Source organism: Terrapene carolina, unplaced genomic scaffold (assembly GCF_002925995.2).
Source record: "Terrapene carolina triunguis isolate 2854851 unplaced genomic scaffold, T_m_triunguis-2.0 Scaffold198, whole genome shotgun sequence".
Taxonomy (NCBI): domain Eukaryota; kingdom Metazoa; phylum Chordata; order Testudines; family Emydidae; genus Terrapene; species Terrapene triunguis.
The window spans coordinates 3838087-3855866 of NW_020664549.1; the positions used below are offsets into that span (position 1 = coordinate 3838087).

Here is a 17780-nt window from a genome sequence, read left to right on the forward strand (position 1 = left end):
CCCCCCGATGCCTGGTGTGATCACCGAGCTCAGAGCCGTGCATGGTTTGCCTGCTACCTACCGATGAGTTCGCCGCAGGCCTGGCAGAGCTCCGCGTAGAGGCTCTCGAAGCAGCTGCAGCAGCAGGGTCTGCCGCCCTTCATGACATACCTCTGCCCCCCAAGAGGCAGGTCGCACTCCAGGCAGCAGAAGTGCTCCGTGTGCCAGCGCCTGCCCTCGGCCTCTGTGCACTCGTCTGTGAAGATCAGCTGGCGAGAGAAGGCACAAGGGAGACCTCAGCTGGACACCAAAGGTGGAGATGGAGCCCCGAAGCTGGTAGCATTTGGATCTGGGTTGTAACCCCTCCTCCTGCAAATTTTGGGGGATTTGAGCTTATTTCTGATGCTAAAATGGGGATGATCAAACTTCATGCTTCAGGGCATAGGTGGGTTGTTGCAGGGGTCAGGAAGGAACCCCCGCTACCTCTGTACACACCATGGACAGCATTGTACAACTGGGCATCTTCAGCTTCCTCTGAGCATCATTGGCTGGAGCCAGGATGCAGGAGTAGATGGACCAATGGGCTGGTGCAGTATGGCGGGGATACCGGACTAAATGGAGCCGAGGCCTAGCGTTGCATAGCAGTTCCGGTGACTTCAAAGTGGGACACAGTCACACGCAGCCCCCGGTGCCTGCGCAGTTGCTTGTGTGCCTACCTGATCGCATGCGGCGCAGCGTGGCCGGAAGAACTCCGCGTGGTGTCGGCCGCAGTAGAGCTTCCCATCCTGGTGGAAGTAGATCAGGTCAACCAGAGGCTGGTGGCAGGAGTGGCAGACAAAGCAGGAGGGATGCCAGCAGGACCGGTCCCCCAGCCTGGATGCAAAAACCCCCAGGTCCCCTGTGTTCAACCTCCTGCCGCACTGCAAGGCAAATGGATATCATCAGCCCTGAGAATCGTCCCGGGACCTGTGAGCTGGCCAGTCAAAGGGGAAAGGGGCATAGCTGCAGGTGCTGATGGGCCCCAGGCTACAGCCTGGCATGTCCTGGAAACAAAGGAGGTTGGAATGGGCATGGCAACGTCTTACCTTTTCACAAAGGTGGGCAGAGGGCACAAGGCATGCAAATCCCTGCCCCAGTGACTCCTGCCTGCGACGGGCACTGAACGCTTGCAGTTGTCTCCTCTCCTCCTCCCCAAGGCCAGGGCAGTACCTGTCCTGGAAAGGAACCAGAAGATGGCATCACAGCAGCAGGAGCATTGGGGGTTTCACCCCTGCAACCCAGTGCTCACATGTGGAAGAAGTGCTTGGATGCTGTGGCGATGGGCATCGCATCGGAGCGTAGGCACAAGTGCCAGGAGTTTGGTTGGAGTCGGGAGCCCATGTGGCCGAGCAAAAAATAATAAATTAAAAAAACCCAAAAGGCTGGCTGGCCAATCAGGAGTGGAGGAACTAAGCCAAGCGGCACAGCAGTTGGGAAGCTGGGGGCCAGGGTGATGCCATGCTCCCCTGGTTGGAGAGGTCACAGCTTTGGCTGCTATGGGCACGTGTCCACATTGCAGAGCCAATGCAGAATTTGGCATCACTGGCTTCTGCTCAAGAGAGCCAGGACTGCGAATAGCAGGGGCAGCAGCAGACCAGGGATAAGAGGCATTGGCAGAGCAGAATATGGGGGACCACAGAACTGGAATACTGGGGAATATGGGGGACCACAGAACTGGAATACTGGGGGGAGGGGCAGTGAGGCTGCAAAGCAGGATTGAGAAGCATCAAAGTTGTCTTTGGAGTGGGAGGACTGAAGTAATGGGTTGCTCCAGGACAGGATGGAGGTGCATAGGATGATAAGGGAGAGGGAGCTAAGGCCGGAGTAGCAGAGGGTGGCAAAGCCTATGGGGTGTGGAAGAACGAGATTGGCTCATGCTGTGGAGTGATGGATGCATGAGCCATAGCCAGCACAAAGAATCCCCATGGGAAAGTCACGGCCCATCTTACATTGCAGTCCTGCGGGGGCAGCTGCTGAAGGAGAGATTTGATGCGGAGCTGGCTCCTGGTGGCAGCAGGCACCCTGTCCGCTGAGGGAGCCTCGAAGCACGAAGATACCTGGGGAATTCACACAGGAGAGACGTGAAAAGATTTCCAGGGTGTTAATACTGACAAATCAAGGATTAATAATTGGTCAACAATCGATCCCCAATAATTGATACAAATGTTAACGGTGATGATCCGTTTAGTGAGAGGGGCTCTCTCGAGTCCGGATTAGCTCAATAACCAGCCTCGGATAGATCAGCTCCGAGTGGACACATTGATTTAACAGTTAGTAAAGACAGCACAAACCCAGCCAGGCAGACAGTTACCAACAGCTGCAGACGGTTGCTGTCAACCTGCGTCCACTCTGCAGATGCTCGTACTTCCCCTATGATTTCTTAGGCTAATTATACCCTTACCTCATATTGGTTATCATTCCAATCCTTCTCTATTTCCCTCTTTTGGTGTATATGTCTACTTAGGTTATTTTCTAAGTTCCTTGTCCCCTTGTCCTTTCCAGCTGCCTCAACAAGATCTGATTAGAGATTGTTCGTTTGTTCCTTTTTGTCACTATCCCCCACCTTTTTCGGTAGGAACGTTGTGTTATACTGTCTGAACACATTTTGTGGTTACTGTTCCTACACTATCTGCTGCAGCAGTTTTCTAAAGCAACGGTTCTTAACCCCGGGGTACGCAGAGGTCTTCCAGGGGATACATCAACTAATCTAGATAGTTGCCTCATTTTACAACAGGCTACATAAAAAGCACCAGCGAAATCAGTACAAACTAAAATTTCATACAATGATTTGTTTATGCTGCTCTTTCTGCTGTGCCCTGAAATGTAAGTGCAATATTTACATTCCAATTGATTTATAAGTATATGGTAAAAATGAGACTGTCAGCAATTTTTCAGTACTAGTGTGTTTAGCCACCTTTGTCTGGTTTTGTAAGCAAGTAGTTTTTAAGTGAGGTGAAACTTGGGGGTAGGTAAGACCAATCAGACTCCTGAAAAGGGTACAGTCGTCTGGAAAGGTTGAGAGCCACTGGTCTAACGTTATTGCTTAGTTAAAAAAAAAAAAATTAGTTTAACTGCAAAGCAGCATGGGACTCTTGCTCCTAAGCACACCTGAGGTTCATTCTTTGGCCTGCTTTAAGTGGCAACAAGGCTATTAAAGCTCCATTGCTGGGTTAATCTCTCACAGGTGAAAGGAGAATGCAGATCTGGGCCTGCCGTGGACCTGAGCTGGGTCCCAGATAAAGGGAGTTGGATTGTCTCAGGCTGTGCCTGGAAGTTTTGTTTCTTTCATGTTAGCAGCCTGCTTGCCGGAGAAACCCAGGCCTGAAATAAACGCCTTGGCAGGGCTGTCGGAGAGCAGTTGGCATAGTCCCCCTCAGCACTATCCCCCACCTTGTATTTGCAGGTGCCCACTGACACAAGCCCCTAAAGAAGCCCAGCAAGACTGCACCCCACTAACATAGCCCTAGCCATGCTCTGTCCTCTGCGCTGTGGGGATCTGTGGGGTCACTCCAGGGAAGCCAATCGAGTGACGCCGTGATGCAATGGGAGGTTTAAACGGGACCAATCACAGCCCTCTCCCCTCTTGCCTGCCACTGGGCGTGAGCCACTGTAGGGCTTGCACGGGAGTAGGATGAGTGGGGGGGGCACAGTAGTGGCAGAGCTGATTGTGGGGTAAGTGACAGGATGGCTCCCAGATACAGTGACAACAGCGTCCCAGCGGGGACAGGAGGTGCGCGCAACAGAGAAGGGACATGCTTCATTGAGGGAGGCGCAGCAAAGGTGGCCTGCTCAGCATGTGCAGTAGCCCATGCTCAGATTCTAGGGGAAAGTCTCAGCCCCCTGATACCATCTCGCAGGACACTGGTCGGAGGGAAAGCAGTAGCTACGCTGGGCCGAAGAAGGAATCCTGCCTACCTCTGCTGGGGCAGCGTCTGCTGCGCGTTCCAGGTACTCTTCCAGGGCGCAGCCGGAGTCACTGTCCGAAGAGGAGGTGGGTGCGAGGCCAGTGAGTGTCCCACTGCAGGGAGGTTTGTCTCTCCGGGGCCATGTAGGGCTCGGCCGGGACATCAGCAGGAAGCGAGAACTGAAACAAAGCTAAAGTGAGACGGGACAGGGCTGTTAATGGGGCAGGCTGGTGCCTCTGCATGTGCTGCTTGGAGGGCTTTCAGGTGGGACCTGAAATCTTGTTATGGTGCCTCTATTCAGACCAGGCCCAACTGGTCAAACAAAACCTATTTGGAACCAGAACTCTTGTGGGGTCTACATGGGACATTTACCTACATGGTGCCTGGATTCTTTTCCCATACGGAACCTATATAGTGCCTGGTAGCATTGCAGAATTGGTCTGGTGCCTTGACCCATACAGAACACTTGAGTGGCTATGTAGAACCTGTATAATGTGTGCTTAGTGATGTACGTTTACTGCCTTACAGAACTGATATGGAGCTTACTGTATATACATATGGCATCAAAAGAGAGCAGAGGACCTTCCGTCTTTACCGGGGGGGATGAGCAGTTCCACCCCAGAGGTAGCTGCATTTCAGTAGCAGGCAAAGCAATGCGGGGGCATACTGAACTTCACACGTCTCAAGAGCCTTTAGTGAAAGGCAAAAAAGAAAGGGGAGTTTTTCAGCTGAAGGAAGGATTATTCAGAGAGACCTTGGAAAGTTAGCTGGAGATAACAGGAGCTCTCTGGCTCAACTAATGACCCTGGAAGGGCGCATGTTGCTTTGAAAAGCACGGGGCCTGGATTCCGTGCAGAGCCATGGCTGGAAGGAATTAAAAGGCAGCCGTGACAGTCAGACAGACCCTGAGAGAGGCCCCTGAGGTGGGAGGGAACCTGAATTGGATTTCTGTACCCAGCTGGAATGGACTCTGGCTCTGTGGTGCATATAGGCCAAGTAGGGGAGAGTTCCCCAGCTGGTGAGAGCCCTATGCTCCCATAGTTATCCCATGATTTAGCATCCTGTCACTCAGTGCAGCAGCAGGAAGCAGCTTTAATCTGTCTATTCCAGTTCAGTGGAAAACGATTATTTTTCCCTGTGAGCCCCCCACAGATCTGTTATTAATCAACCTTCCCTCTAGCCCAAGCAGCCACCTCACCCAGCGGACGCCGGGCACCTCTCCTGGCTAATGGTTACACTGTGGAAACCAGTCCCATCCCCCCCTGCGTCTCTGTTCCACCGCTGGCTTCCTTCCGCGCTTCCGTTTCCAAAACAAAGCCAAGATGTCAATGCGATGGCTCGTTCAACTCCTGCAGTTCCTTGGATGCCTTCCCAGAGGCCGACGCTCTGCGGCTGGCTTTCCTGTCCTAGTGCTGAGCAGAGAGAAACCCCGGAGACCGGGGCTGATGCTGAGGAAGAGCAGAGGTGGTGGGTTTGCAGGGTCATGACTGATCAGCAGCACTGCCGGGGGAACGAGCAGAGGAATTTACGAGCCATATGACACAGATTGCAGCACGTGGGGGTTGTAAGGCATTCCTTGATCCACGCTGCATCAAGCCAGTCATGCCACTGGGCGAGAGTCCAGAGCTGGACAGACAAAGGGAGCTGCTGTGAGAAGTCTCACCGGCATCAGTTCACTCCTCAGGCCCAAGTCAGAGAAGGCATCTAAGCTGCTGTAACTTATGCTTTGTGTCAGGGGCCATCTTAACTCCCTTTACTTGGCTAATAGACCGGAGTCACACTGTAACTTTCAAAGCCAGCACACTCTGCTCCCAACTCCAGTGAACTGTGCTCGAGTTGCACATATGTACCTCTGCAGCACCCCACGATCCTAACGCGTTCTCCATGTGCACCCCTCTGCATTGGGCAGACCCGTCTATACTCCCGACGTATACCCCTCTCCAGCATGCACACGTCTCTGTGCTCCCAGGACATTTCCAACAAGCTATCCAATAAACAGTCAACCTGTGGAACTCGTTGCCAGGGGATGTTGTGAAGACCGGAATGATAACGGCGTTCAAAAAAGATTTAGCTAAGTTCATGGAGGATCGGTCCATCAGTGGCTATTAGTCAAGGTGACCAAGGATGCAATCCCATGCTCTGGGTGTCCTTAGCCTCTGACTGCCAGAGGCTGGGAGTGGACGACAGGGAATGGATCCCTCAATGATGGTCTGTTCTGATCATTCTCTCTGAAGCACCGGACATTGGCTGCTGTTGGACAACAGGATACTGGGCTAAATGGGCCACTGGTATGACCCAGCATGGCTGTTCTTATCTTGTTCTCTATCCCCTTCTGCAACATCCCTTTGGCATCTGTCTTGTAACCAATGTGTACCCATCTGCAATGCCATTTCAGCCTGCCCCTTTGCTACACTATCCCACCGCCCCAGGTGGAACACACTCCCTTCCACAATACAGATGCTACTCCAACATACATCACACTCCAATGTGTGTGTCTGCAACATGCTCTCCTACCCTGTCTCCCACATCCCAGGATAACCTGCACCTTTCTAAGGCACAGAAATATCATCCGCAGGGTAGGATCAGTCTTACAGAAGGCATGTGAAATAGATCCCCCCACCCCTCTGTTGTGACTCCATTCAGAAGAGCCTGGAATTCTGAGCGCTCCATCTGTGCCTAGGGTCAGGAAAGTAACTTCAGAGCAGAGCGAGCATTGTACGGAGATCTCAAGGGGTGCACTGGGGCTTTTCAATCCAGCCATCGGTGCAGCTTTTTGGAATTCTTGGTTTTAATGAGTTAACGGCTCTTTTTCTGAGTCTCATCCACACGCCTCTCCAGGCCTGAGACCGCTCCGCCGAGGTCATTAGCACAGGGAGCTCAGGTTTCTCTGTTGGGTGCCTGGGTCAATAATTAACTTAGCAGATTGGCCGATGAACAGGAGGAAAAACCAAAAAGGACTGATTGCCTTGTTCCCAGCACCCAGCCCAGGAAGGGAGCAGCAAGTGGCAGGCTCTAGAATTCACTGCAAACTTGGAGGAGGGACGGGAGATCTGTGGTTCCGCCAGAGAGACCACAATTACCGCCGGGGGAAAAAAGAGGGAAAAGATACAAACTTGCCTGACCAATCTCTGCATTTTGTCGACCAAATGGCACCCCCGACTGGCTGGCCTGGCCTCGCTATGTGACGGCGCTGGTGTTGCAATGCCAGCAAGGGAGAGCTTTGCACTTCAGAGCTCCGTCTCCGGTGCATGCGCCTCAGAGGACAGAAGCCTTTCCCTGGGCTGGGATTGAGGAGATCTGGACTCTATTCCTGGCTCTGCCACTGACTGCCGTGGCCTTGGGCAAACCACTTTGGCCCAGATTTTCTGCTCAGCATTGCAACACCTAGCCTGGCCCCTAGGTGCCATGCTGTCTAGCGGTCTCAGCCCTCGGTGCCCAAGCTCCCCATACAACGTATGGGGAGAATAGGGTAGGGGGACTCCCTTGAAGGCTCTGGGAAGCAGGATGGACCCCAAGCTCACCAGCGGCACTAGGGCCTTTTTTGGTGGTGGTAGGGTGGCCAGTGGCTGCTTTTTGGGGTTTTTGGAGGGTTTTTTTTGTATCTTGGCGGTGGCAGCCCTAGGGCAGAATTAGGCACCTAAGCAAGGGATCCTCAGAAGCCCACAAGCTGAGTGAGGAGCTGCCTATGGTAGCCAGAAGTGAAATGCTGGGGAGAGGTGCGGGATTTGGGAGCCTAAATGGCTAACTTGGTGTCCTGAGCTGTTGGGCCAGAGATTGGTGCCTCCTTCCACTCGGCTCACACTCAGTACCTCTCCTATTTGTCCTTCTTTTCCTCTGCCACCAACTCTCTTTTGCATGTGCTGTCCTACCAGTGGCCTGCATCCAGTCCTTCCACTGTGGGGTCTGACAGGTAGCACGTCGTAGGTGTGTTCAGTGCACACCTAGAGGATCAGGCTCCCCAGCAAGATAGGAATTCCCTTGCCTGGTTTGAAGTTGCCATGTTTGACTAACACGGCTACCCCTCTGATACATGCCTGGTTTGAGAATCCTGCTTCAGGACTTCCAGGGGTCCAAATGGCTGGTTTGCTGCAGGGCAGCGTCAGGGCTTTGTGAATGCTGTCCAGCAGGGGTTTAGGGGATTTGGGCACCTACGGGGTTAGGCGATAGCTGAGCAGCAGTTTTGAAAATGTTAAGGGCACCTAAATACCTAGAGCAGAGATACTCAGACTGAGGCTCGGGAGCTGCAAGTGGCTCTTTAATGTGGCTCCTGTGGATCTCTGCAGCATGTGATATTAAAACATGTGATTTTAATTATTAACTAAACAGGATGCTTTTACTAGGTTATTAACCAATTGTAGAATACTTGATCAGTCATTTTGCTGTGAGACTAATATATATGCATGTGTATAGCTAGTAAATGAAACCATGAATTCACACGACTGTGGCTCTTTTGGGTAATGTTGATCACTAATTTGGCTCCTGAACCACCGAGGTCTTGAGTCTCACTGGCCTAGAGGATCAGGGCCATCCTCTGTGCTTCTGTTTTCCTATCTGTAAAATGGTGATAATGCTTCCTTTTTCACACGTTTTGTCTGTCTTGTCTATAAGCTTTGCACAGGGTCTGTGCCTTACTATGTTTCTTTACAGTGTTTAGCACAATGGGGCTTGAACTTGATTGGGTCCTCTAAGTGCTACTGAAACACAAATAACAATTCCGTAGAGTTTCAGGAACAGCTTTTCCCCTTGATTTCCAACCAGGGCCTTCCAAATAGCAAACTCCCCAGGCTCTGCACCCTGGCCACCATGATCCAGATCAGGGGTGAAGGTAACATAAGAGGAGCTGGCATTGGCGCTGCCTGGGCTGTACAGACCTCGGACTTCAGGGCTGGCAGGATGGGACCTTCCATCAGAGCGGTAAATGGTGCTTAGAGAGGAATAACAGGGTGGTATCCCTGGCTGGAGTAAGGCGGTCAGGGAGGGTTAGGATGGAGATTAATCCAGCCCCTGGAGTCCTACCCTGTGTTTGGGTTTTATGTGACTAATCAATCTGGCCAGCTGCCAGCTGAGTTGCGGACAATTCCCCACAATTAGCAGGGAATGACAATAGCTAGCACCTCCCTAGGCGGAGCCGGGCAGCTCCCACAGGTTCATCTCCTTTGTTTCTCTTCAGCTCCTTCCCCCTCCTTAGTTTGTTGGCTCAGTCCTTCCTTCCCCAGGTCCTTGGCTCTCTCCTGTCCTGTCCCCTACCCCGCTCTGAAGGCAGCCCCATTAATCACTGGCCTTGGTGCTTGCTCATCCATGCGAAAGAGGATTTAATGACCTTGTCCGGCTCGCCCCTCTGGTGCAAGGTCGTTCTCTTTGCTGGCAGGCTTATTCCTTTGCAGACTAGATTAGCCATGAACTTGAGGTGCTGGGCGTCTCATGGGATCCCTTGGGAGAGTACCTTGTTGTCTCCACACACACTCCTCACTGGGGCTTTTCAACAGTGAGGTCCCCAATTCAGAGCTGCTGTGAGTAGCTGCAGCTCCACCATTGAGTTTCTCCTGCTTACACCAGGCCTGAATTTGCCCTTAGTGCTTGGAACCCAAAATGGTGAGGCCGGCCTCCTAAGGTCTGTTCCTGGCTCTGACCTGCTGTGTGACCCTGGGAACTTCCCCCTTTGGAGTCTGTTTTCCTAGCTGTAAAATGGGCATAACAATAGTTACATGAACCTTTGTGAAGTGCTTTGAGATCCTCACATGAAAAGCAGTAAATGAATGTGAAATTGTATCTTGCTTTCCTACATTAGCTCCCCATGGGCCACGAATGCTACCTTCCATCTCTCTTATGCCAAGACCATAACGTTAACTTTCAAGTCACGCTCAATGTAACCTACTCCTTCCTTGGTTCCAAATGCAGTTTAAGACTAAAGTGATAAGGATTTACCTTCGTCTTTCATCACTCTCTTTCTGTGCACACCATAATCTTAGGGCCCTTCAATTTCAGTTTTTATGTTATTTAATTTTTCCTGGGCATTTATCAGTGTTTGTTATCACAAGAACAAAAACAGGTGAAAATCAGTGCAAAAATATTAATTTTTTTCTGGGTAAATATTTGGGTTTATTTTGGTGTATGGAAAGACAGGGGGAAAAGTATCCAGTAGATTCATGTTTTGAATTCCATTCATCAATGTGGTTTGCTGCAGAACTAAAACAGAACTCAAAACACAATGCCACCTCTGAGTTTAAGAAAACAATAGCTCTCTAATCCCCAAATAAAACTTTGCATTTGAATAAACAGTTTACTGTTGTAGACTTAGAACTAATAACCTATAAATATTTACATTTAATAATTGGGCCACACCATTTGCAGCGCATACTGTACACTCAACTTCATCCTTTTCTCCTGTTTTTTAAAACCTTTCGAATACTTCCTTGTGTTCTGAAATGTATTCTGATATAGATTTTCATTTTCTTCCCATTTTAGTGTGTGTCAGATCTTTAAACCGTTATCTGCTAACAGCTTGAACTGTGTACGTGGTGGGCATGAGATTCATCAGTATGTTCAGATGCACACGCACTTCAGAGCTTGCGTGCATGCCTGTTTGTTTATTGTGTGTATCTTCTAGACCATGAGTGGGCAAACTTTTTGGCCTGAGGGCCACATCTGGGTGGGGAAATTGCATGCAGGGCCATGAATGTTGGGCTGGGGCAGGGGGTTGAGGTGTGGGAGGGAGTGTGGGGTGTGGGAGGGGGTGCAGTGTGCAGGAAGGGGCTCAGGGCAGGGGGTCGGGGCGCAGGAGGAGTGTGGAGTGTAGAAGGGGGCTCAGGACAGGGGGTTGGGGTGCATCAGGAGATTGGGGTGTGGGGTGCAGTAGGGGTTCGGCTTACCTGGAGTGGCTCCGGAGTGGCAGTGGCGCACAGCAGGGCTAAGGCAGGGTCCCTGCCACAGTTCCCTGTTCCTGGCCAATGGGAGCGGCAGGGGTGGTGCCTGGAGGCATGGGCAGCGCACGGAGCCCTCTGCCCCCCGCTTCCCTCAGGGGCCGCAGGGACGTGGTGCCAGCTGCTTCCAGCAGCGGCGTGGGGCCCGCAGTGCCACGAGGGTGGCAATCTTGCGGGTCAGATCCAAAGCCCTGACGGGCTGGATTCGGCCCGTGGGCCATAGTTTGCCCACTCCTGTTCTAGACTAATACATAACCTTATTTCAACAGGCAACTTTGCATATACACACAGACTAATACTAATGTACTATCATAACACATATATTTCATGCCCTGTATGGTATTTTCCTAATAAAACAAGTTATTTTTTATATATTTGAATGATACAAAAGTAGAGTGAAAATCCAAAAAAGATGAATAATACTTTTTGTAAAACCCGGGAATTTTTCGGTAAACTGAAAACGACGGGGCTTACATATACTGCATTCTCACTACAGCCCGCATTTTCAAACATGTCCACTAATTTTGGGCTGCCCAACATGAGGCAGCTGGGGTCTGATTTGCTGAAGTGCTAAGCACCCCGAACGTCAGCAGGAGCCGCAGTTACTCGGCACGCTGGGAATCAGGCCATTGGTGTCTCAAGCTGGGCACCCAAAATCTCAGGCCACTTTTGAATATACAGATTTATACTCAATTTTCACCATATACTGTAACCTGCCTACTATACTAAACGCTCTAGGGGAGATACCTGTGATTCATTATAACAAGAGGTTTGGTAGTAGCTGTGCTGAGCAATCTGCAGATACATCCCTCTTTTTTCTTTTCTTTTCTTTTCTAAGCTGAGTTGAGTGCTGCTGAAAGAATCCAGGTTGGCAGCCCCGAATCCATAGCAACGTGCAAACAGGTGTCAGCTGATGCTGGTCAGAAAAATTCAAATGAAACTTTTTTTTTTTTTAAATCAGCATTTGCTGTTTCATCAAAATGTTCCATGGACGTGGAACGATTTCGACTAAGTTTCGACACATCCCTGCTTTCTCACCTGGCTTCTCGGCAACCTGCCTCGGGGAACCTAGGCTGTGACTATGGGGCAGCCCACGGGGTGGACTGCCTTGGGCTCAGGATCTTTCAAGATCTGCATTCCACGAGGTGGTCGGGATTGGAAGAAGGACCCCCAGGCTCCAAGACAGCCCACCAGGTAGACTTGAGCCAGGGCTCACTTCCCTTGGGTGGAATATTTCAAAATTTTTAGTTTTCATTCCGAATGAAAGCAAATGTTCAAAATACCAAAATCCCTGCAAGACGGAACGGTCTTTTCCCACCCAGTGCTATTCCTCTCACACCCAGGGCTAGATTTTCCTTCCCGCCTGGGCACCTAGATGAAGGGGGAGCTATTTTAAGCACTCAGCGCCCAGTGACGCCCTCTCCCGGCTGTGACAATTACAGCCAGATTTGCCCACCGGTCTGGGCTCTTTTGAAAATCGAGTAGTGCCTACATCAGAGCCTCCCCCTGATACTTGACACCATGCAAGGTACATCAGAGCTGAGCTCTTTGCAAATACATAGACCTGGCCCCCATTGTGGTCACTGAGCTCTGTTGAATATCTGGCCCCTGTTGTTTCACCACCTCTTGGGGAGCAGAGAAGGCGGTGTTTTGTCCACCCCTGCCCCTTCTGTGCTCGGCCTGCCTGCTGGCAAGGGGGTATAATCAGTGCCAGTCGCAGTGGTGTTTCCTGTCCCACTCAGAAACAGGCAGACGGGTGAGCTGGAAGTGAAAAAGTTCTGTTTGGTTCAGTGGCTCTCAGCCCCCCACTGTACAAATTGTCCCAGCACCACTAAGCATGCCACCCCTAAAGGACCTGCCTGCCGGGAATCACAGCAGCACCGTCCGCAACAGATCACATACCTGCCGCTTCCTGGGGTCCCCTCCTTCCAGCGCCGGAGCGCAGATCTGCGTCGCCCAGACGCCAAGAGGTTTGTATTCCTGTCCCTTTCCCGTCGCTCCCCAGCTAGGGTGACCGGAAAACAAGGGTGAAAAATCCGGACACTTTTTTTTCCCCAGGGCGGGGGAGGATAGTTGCTTATACAAGACAAAGCCCCATAACACTGGGATGGCTGGTCACCCAGTTCTCCACCTGCTTCAAAGGGCCGCAGGCAGAGGGAGAATGGCTGGAAAGGTTGCGCAGCAAAGCGAAAGGAAAACACCCAGGCTACACCAGGGAGATGTTTTTTTTTTTTTTTTCTCTCCCCGCCCAGGAGCCTGGCAGTGTGGGAGCGGGGGGGGGGGGGGGGGCCTAATTAGGAGGCTTTTTAGCTTAAACCTACAGAGGCAGCCAATGGCAGCGAGCAGGGAGGGAAACGAGTACAGGAGGCGAGAGGAAACTGTTGTTAACTCTGCAGGGGAAAGAACTGGGCGCTGCTCTGCTGCTCACATCTCTCTATCCTCTGCCTCTCTCCTTCCCTCCATCTGTTGCCTAGTTCCCCCCGCTTCACTGGTGTGTTGCTTTTCCTCTCTGTGATGATTATTATGCTACACAGATCGCAAACTCTGTTGAGGTTTCAGGAAAGAAGGTCAAGATAATTATCCCCTTTTTTAGGGATGGGGAAACTGAGGCACGGAGCAGAGACTCCTTCCTTAAAAAAATCAGTTCTGCCATGATGCCTAAAATAGTGACATGAACAATGGTTAGGCAGCTGGAGAGCCCTCACTGCTGTTAATCACATTTATCATAATTGTCTCACTGATACCTTGGGTTCCCCTCTGTTTGCTGTATTACCTGTTGTCTCATACTTACATTGGAAGGTCTTTGGGGGCATAGATTGGCTTTGTGTTATTGGTTTGTACTGCACCTAGCAGAAGGGCTGGGGGCTCTAAGAACTACTGCAACACAAATAACTCAAATGATGCTGCTGACTGTGAAGTGACTTGCCCAGCGTCACGCAGCCAGTCAGTAGCAGAGGCGGCAAGAGATCTCCCCAGTCTACCCTATATGTGTCATCACATCTGTTCACTCCTGTTCTATAGCATTTTATTTCCTTTGCTGTCCACCTGTCAAAAACAACAACAAAAAAAGACCTATGCCAGTCTCTAGGTGTGTATCAAAGAATACTACCCCTCTCAATTCACCCAGGATGGCTTTCTAAAAGGAGCTCCAATCCCCCGGCACATTCAACTAGACCAGAGTCCTAAAGGGAACTATTCTACCAACTTGTACTCAGTGAAAGTTAATCTCCTGTGTTTGGGTTTGGTGTCAGCTTTATCTCGACTGCTTGCTGTTATGGACTTTGTCCAGTTGAGCTGCTGGGCCTTTCTTGACTTTCTCTGTGTATTTTCCGCACAATTTGTACAATTGCTGCCTCCTCTACATTCTCCTTGTTCATTCACTCACTGTCATTTGTGTCTATTCACACAGAAAAGGAAGCATTTCAATCACACCTAAGCTCCCATCTACAAGACTAGACATTACAACACAACCATAGCGCGAAAAATTCTGCCTCGCTAGACAGAACCAGTCTGTGTTCTAAGCACGTTAAGGGAACTGTGCTACAACCCTGAAGATATAATCATTTAGTCACAACCCTTTCACAGCGCTGTGCTGTTTGTTATTATTTGTACTCCAGAAGAGCCTGGAGGCTCCAAGTGCAACCGGGCCCCCGTTGGCAAATGCTGTACAAAACACAAAAGGCAGTTCCTGCCTATAGCATTGTTACAGGCTAATAGACAAAACAGAAATAGCTAACAGGCAACAGAGAGTCCTGTGGCACCTTTAAGAATAACAGATGTAAGTAATTTGTCAGATGTACAGACCTAGTAAGTAATGCCTCCCTACTGTCCCTCTCACAAGGCAGCCCCCTACCATCCCTGTAGTATGTCTTGAACCATATTAGCTGCTTTGCAGATTTATTATGCCCTACTCTGAAGACTCATGTAGCACATATGCCTTCAGACGGCCCCCTCTGCGGGGGTGAATGTCACTGGGGGATCAGAAGCATGCCAACTACAGGCAATTTCCATCACTGCTGTTGCCAGCAGAAGTCTCACATTAGTTCCCCTGACTGGTGTGGACAAGGATATTTTGTCTGAGTCATGTTCAAATCTGTTTAAAACATAAACACACATGATCTCTCAGAGGTCGGGATTAAATTCTTCTCTGTTACACCTGTTGACTTCAGAAGAGCATTTAACTCTGAAGTTATAGAATGGGTTGGCTAGAACAATCACAGAATATCAGGGTTGGAAGGGACCTCAGGAGATCATCTAGTCCAACCCCCTGCTCAAAGCAGGACCAATCTCCAATTAAATCATCCCACAGATTTTTGCCCCATATCCCTAAATGGCCCCCTCAAGGATTGAGCTCACAACCCTAGGTTTAGCAGGTCAATGCTCAAACCACTGAGCTATCCCTCCCTCCAAACCCCATGTCAATCATGTTCAATGATAGTTCAATCATGAACGATCCCTGTCCATAAGTCAGGGAAAACATGTTAAGCCCACCTTTAATTACTTGTCACTAGCATTATTAATTATGATTATTATTTGTATCTCATGCATTCAGACTGCATGCAACAGGAATTCTATTCTGAGAGGTTATGGGGATATTGTGAGCAGGTACAGGGCAACAGTTGGCTGGCGTGTGTACGTTTGCTACTTTAGTTGAATCAGGGAATATTGTACATGGCAGATAAATGGCTGGGGAGAAGACATAGTGCCCTGGGAAATCTGTTGTGTGTGTCTCTCTGTCCATGTGCAATCTTTCCACCAAAAAAATGGAAAAAGCACTTTTTTGAATATTGGGCCAGAGTAATGGACCAGGTGTGGGCACTTTGCCACTACAGGGAACACGCCTAACAAATTAGGATTTAATACATGGCATCACCTTGCATTTCTACAGCATCTTTCATCACACAGGAGCCCCCAGTATTTTACAAACCACACAATTCAGCCATCACTATATATCCATGGAAAATACAGCCACTTCTGATAACTGATTAATAGCAGACAACAATACTACACAGCAGTTTAGTACAGGAAGTGAAGAATATTGTAAAAATATAATTAATATTATCTAATCCGTAGGCATTTACCATGGTATGTGGGGATGAGCTATTATTAATATGAATTATTCTTTTATGTTAATATTGCAACATTACAGGCAGCTACTGGAGTGTGTAGGTATTTGAAAGCTATAAACAGGATATATGTGCGAGGAAAAACAGGGACACACCTTTTAACTGCATCTAAATCCATGGGGATAAAGGGAGGTTTTTGACTGGTAATATAGTTTGCTAGAAGAAAGGGATGATCTGTCTGCACGGGCGTGGGTGGTGTGGGGTTAGTGTGCACGGAGTACTGGCTGTTTTGTGTATATGGCGTGGGAGTGCACATGGGGTTTTGTCTGTGTTGGAGGAGCCTGCGTGTGAGCTGTATGTACATTGTTGTGGCATGAGCTGGGTGTAGTGTGGGGTGGGGTGGGGTTTGTACACTGCACTGCCCCTTCCTCCAGCTGCTTTCTCTCTTTAGGTGCAAACATTTTTAACTCAAGATCAGCTCCCCTCCTTTTCCCCCCAAATACCCCAGCTCCATGGCCCCCAGCTCCCCCACCTTCTCTGCCCCCCAGGGCCAGATCCCTCTCCCCTGTCCCAGAGCCCCTCCCTTGCCCCAAACCCCAAGTCCCCTCACTCTGCCCAGTCCCAGAGCTCCCACACGCCGAAGCCCTACGGCCCCACCCCGCAGCTAAGCTCCTCCCCCTCCTCACTCCAAGGTCCCGCCCCCTCCCCGCCTCCCTTCGGAGCCCCGCCCCCCGCCAGAGGACCGGAGCCGCGTGTCCCCAGCGCCACCTAGCGGCCGCATCGCCTCCCTCTCGGGTCCTCCCAGCGAGAGACGCTCTAGGCTACGGCTGCCGGACTCGCTGCTCCCGGCGGCTCCGAGTCCGGGCCCGGCCCCGGCCCGAGCTGGGGTGGGGGGAGGGAGGCGGCGCTGGCGGGTCCCGGAGCCCGAACGGGGGCCCTACGGCGCCGGCCGGCGGGGCGGGCCCGGCCCTCAGCGCCCGCACGGCAGAGGCCGGGCAGCGCCGCAGGTACAGAGACCCCGCCCCGCCCCCCCTTCTCAGGCCCCCCCCGCACTGCCCCCTCCCCTCTCCCGGGGACCCCTCCCGGCCCCCCTACTCACTCCGCCCCGCCCCCCGGGGCCCCTCCCCACTCCCCCCCCGGGCCCGCCCCGGCCGGCACCTTCCCCCAGGGGTCCCCCTAGCACCCCCTATGGGACCGCTTCTGCCCCTGCTCCCCTGGCACCGTCACCCCCCCCGAGCACCGTCACCCCCCCGTCCCTCCTGCACTGACCCCCCGTTATCCCCTCCCTCTGACCCCCCTGCACTGACTCCTTGTTATCCCCTGACCCCCCCAAATCCCCCCTCCACTGATCCCTTGTTATCCCCTGACCCCCACAGCACCTCCTGCACTGACCCCCCGTTATCCCCTCCCTCTGACCCCCCAGCACCTTCTGCACTGACCCCCTCGTTATCTCCTCCCCCTGACCCCTCCTGCACTGACCCCCTGTTATCCCCTCACCCCCCCCGACCCCTCCTGCACTGACCACCCATTATCCCTTCCCCCTGACTCCTCCTGCACTGACCCCCTGTTATCCCCCGACCCCTCCTGCACTGATCCCCTGTTATCCTCTGACCCCCACAGCACCTCCTACACTGACCCCCCGTTATCCCCTCCCCCTGACCCCCCCAGCACCTCCTGCACTGAACCACCGTTATCCCTTCCCCCTGACCCCTCCTGCACCAACCCCCCCATCCACTCCTTCTGACCCCCATCCTTCCTGCACTGACCCCGTTATTCCCTTCCCCTGAGTCCCCCAGCACCTCCTGCACTCAGCCCCATTATCCCCTCTCCCGACCTCCCCAGCGCCTCCTGCACTGACCCCCCGTTATCCC

At 51.6% G+C, this 17780-nt stretch overlaps 2 protein-coding genes across 5 annotated transcripts in view; one reads left to right on the forward strand and one right to left on the reverse strand.

Moving 5' to 3' along the window:
- Positions 1 to 20: 20 nt before the first annotated feature.
- On the reverse strand, positions 21 to 9604 carry LOC113407123 (prickle-like protein 1). 2 transcript variants are annotated; one of them, XM_026655200.1, is made up of 6 exons: positions 7046 to 9604; positions 3934 to 4102; positions 1968 to 2075; positions 1065 to 1193; positions 696 to 764; positions 21 to 248 (listed from the first exon to the last, which is right to left on the reverse strand). In XM_026655200.1, exons 1-6 carry the CDS (start codon positions 7171 to 7173, stop codon positions 54 to 56), a joined length of 798 nt encoding a protein of 265 aa, XP_026510985.1. In that variant the 5' UTR covers positions 7174 to 9604; the 3' UTR covers positions 21 to 53. The 2 variants fall into 2 exon arrangements, with proteins under 2 accessions (XP_026510985.1, XP_026510984.1); XM_026655199.1 differs by having other exon boundaries at positions 696 to 899.
- Positions 9605 to 11330: 1726 nt separating this feature from the next.
- LOC113407120 (fibroblast growth factor receptor substrate 3-like) overlaps positions 11331 to 17780 on the forward strand; it is a 28453-nt gene continuing 22003 nt past the window's right edge. For 2 of the 3 annotated variants that reach the window (XM_029912305.1, XM_026655195.2), the window contains exon 1: positions 11331 to 12037. The gene's annotated coding sequence lies outside the window, so the exon portion shown is untranslated. Of the gene's footprint in view, positions 12038 to 16860; positions 16917 to 17780 lie in introns of those variants that run through there. The other variant, XM_026655193.2, reaches the window with a different exon arrangement.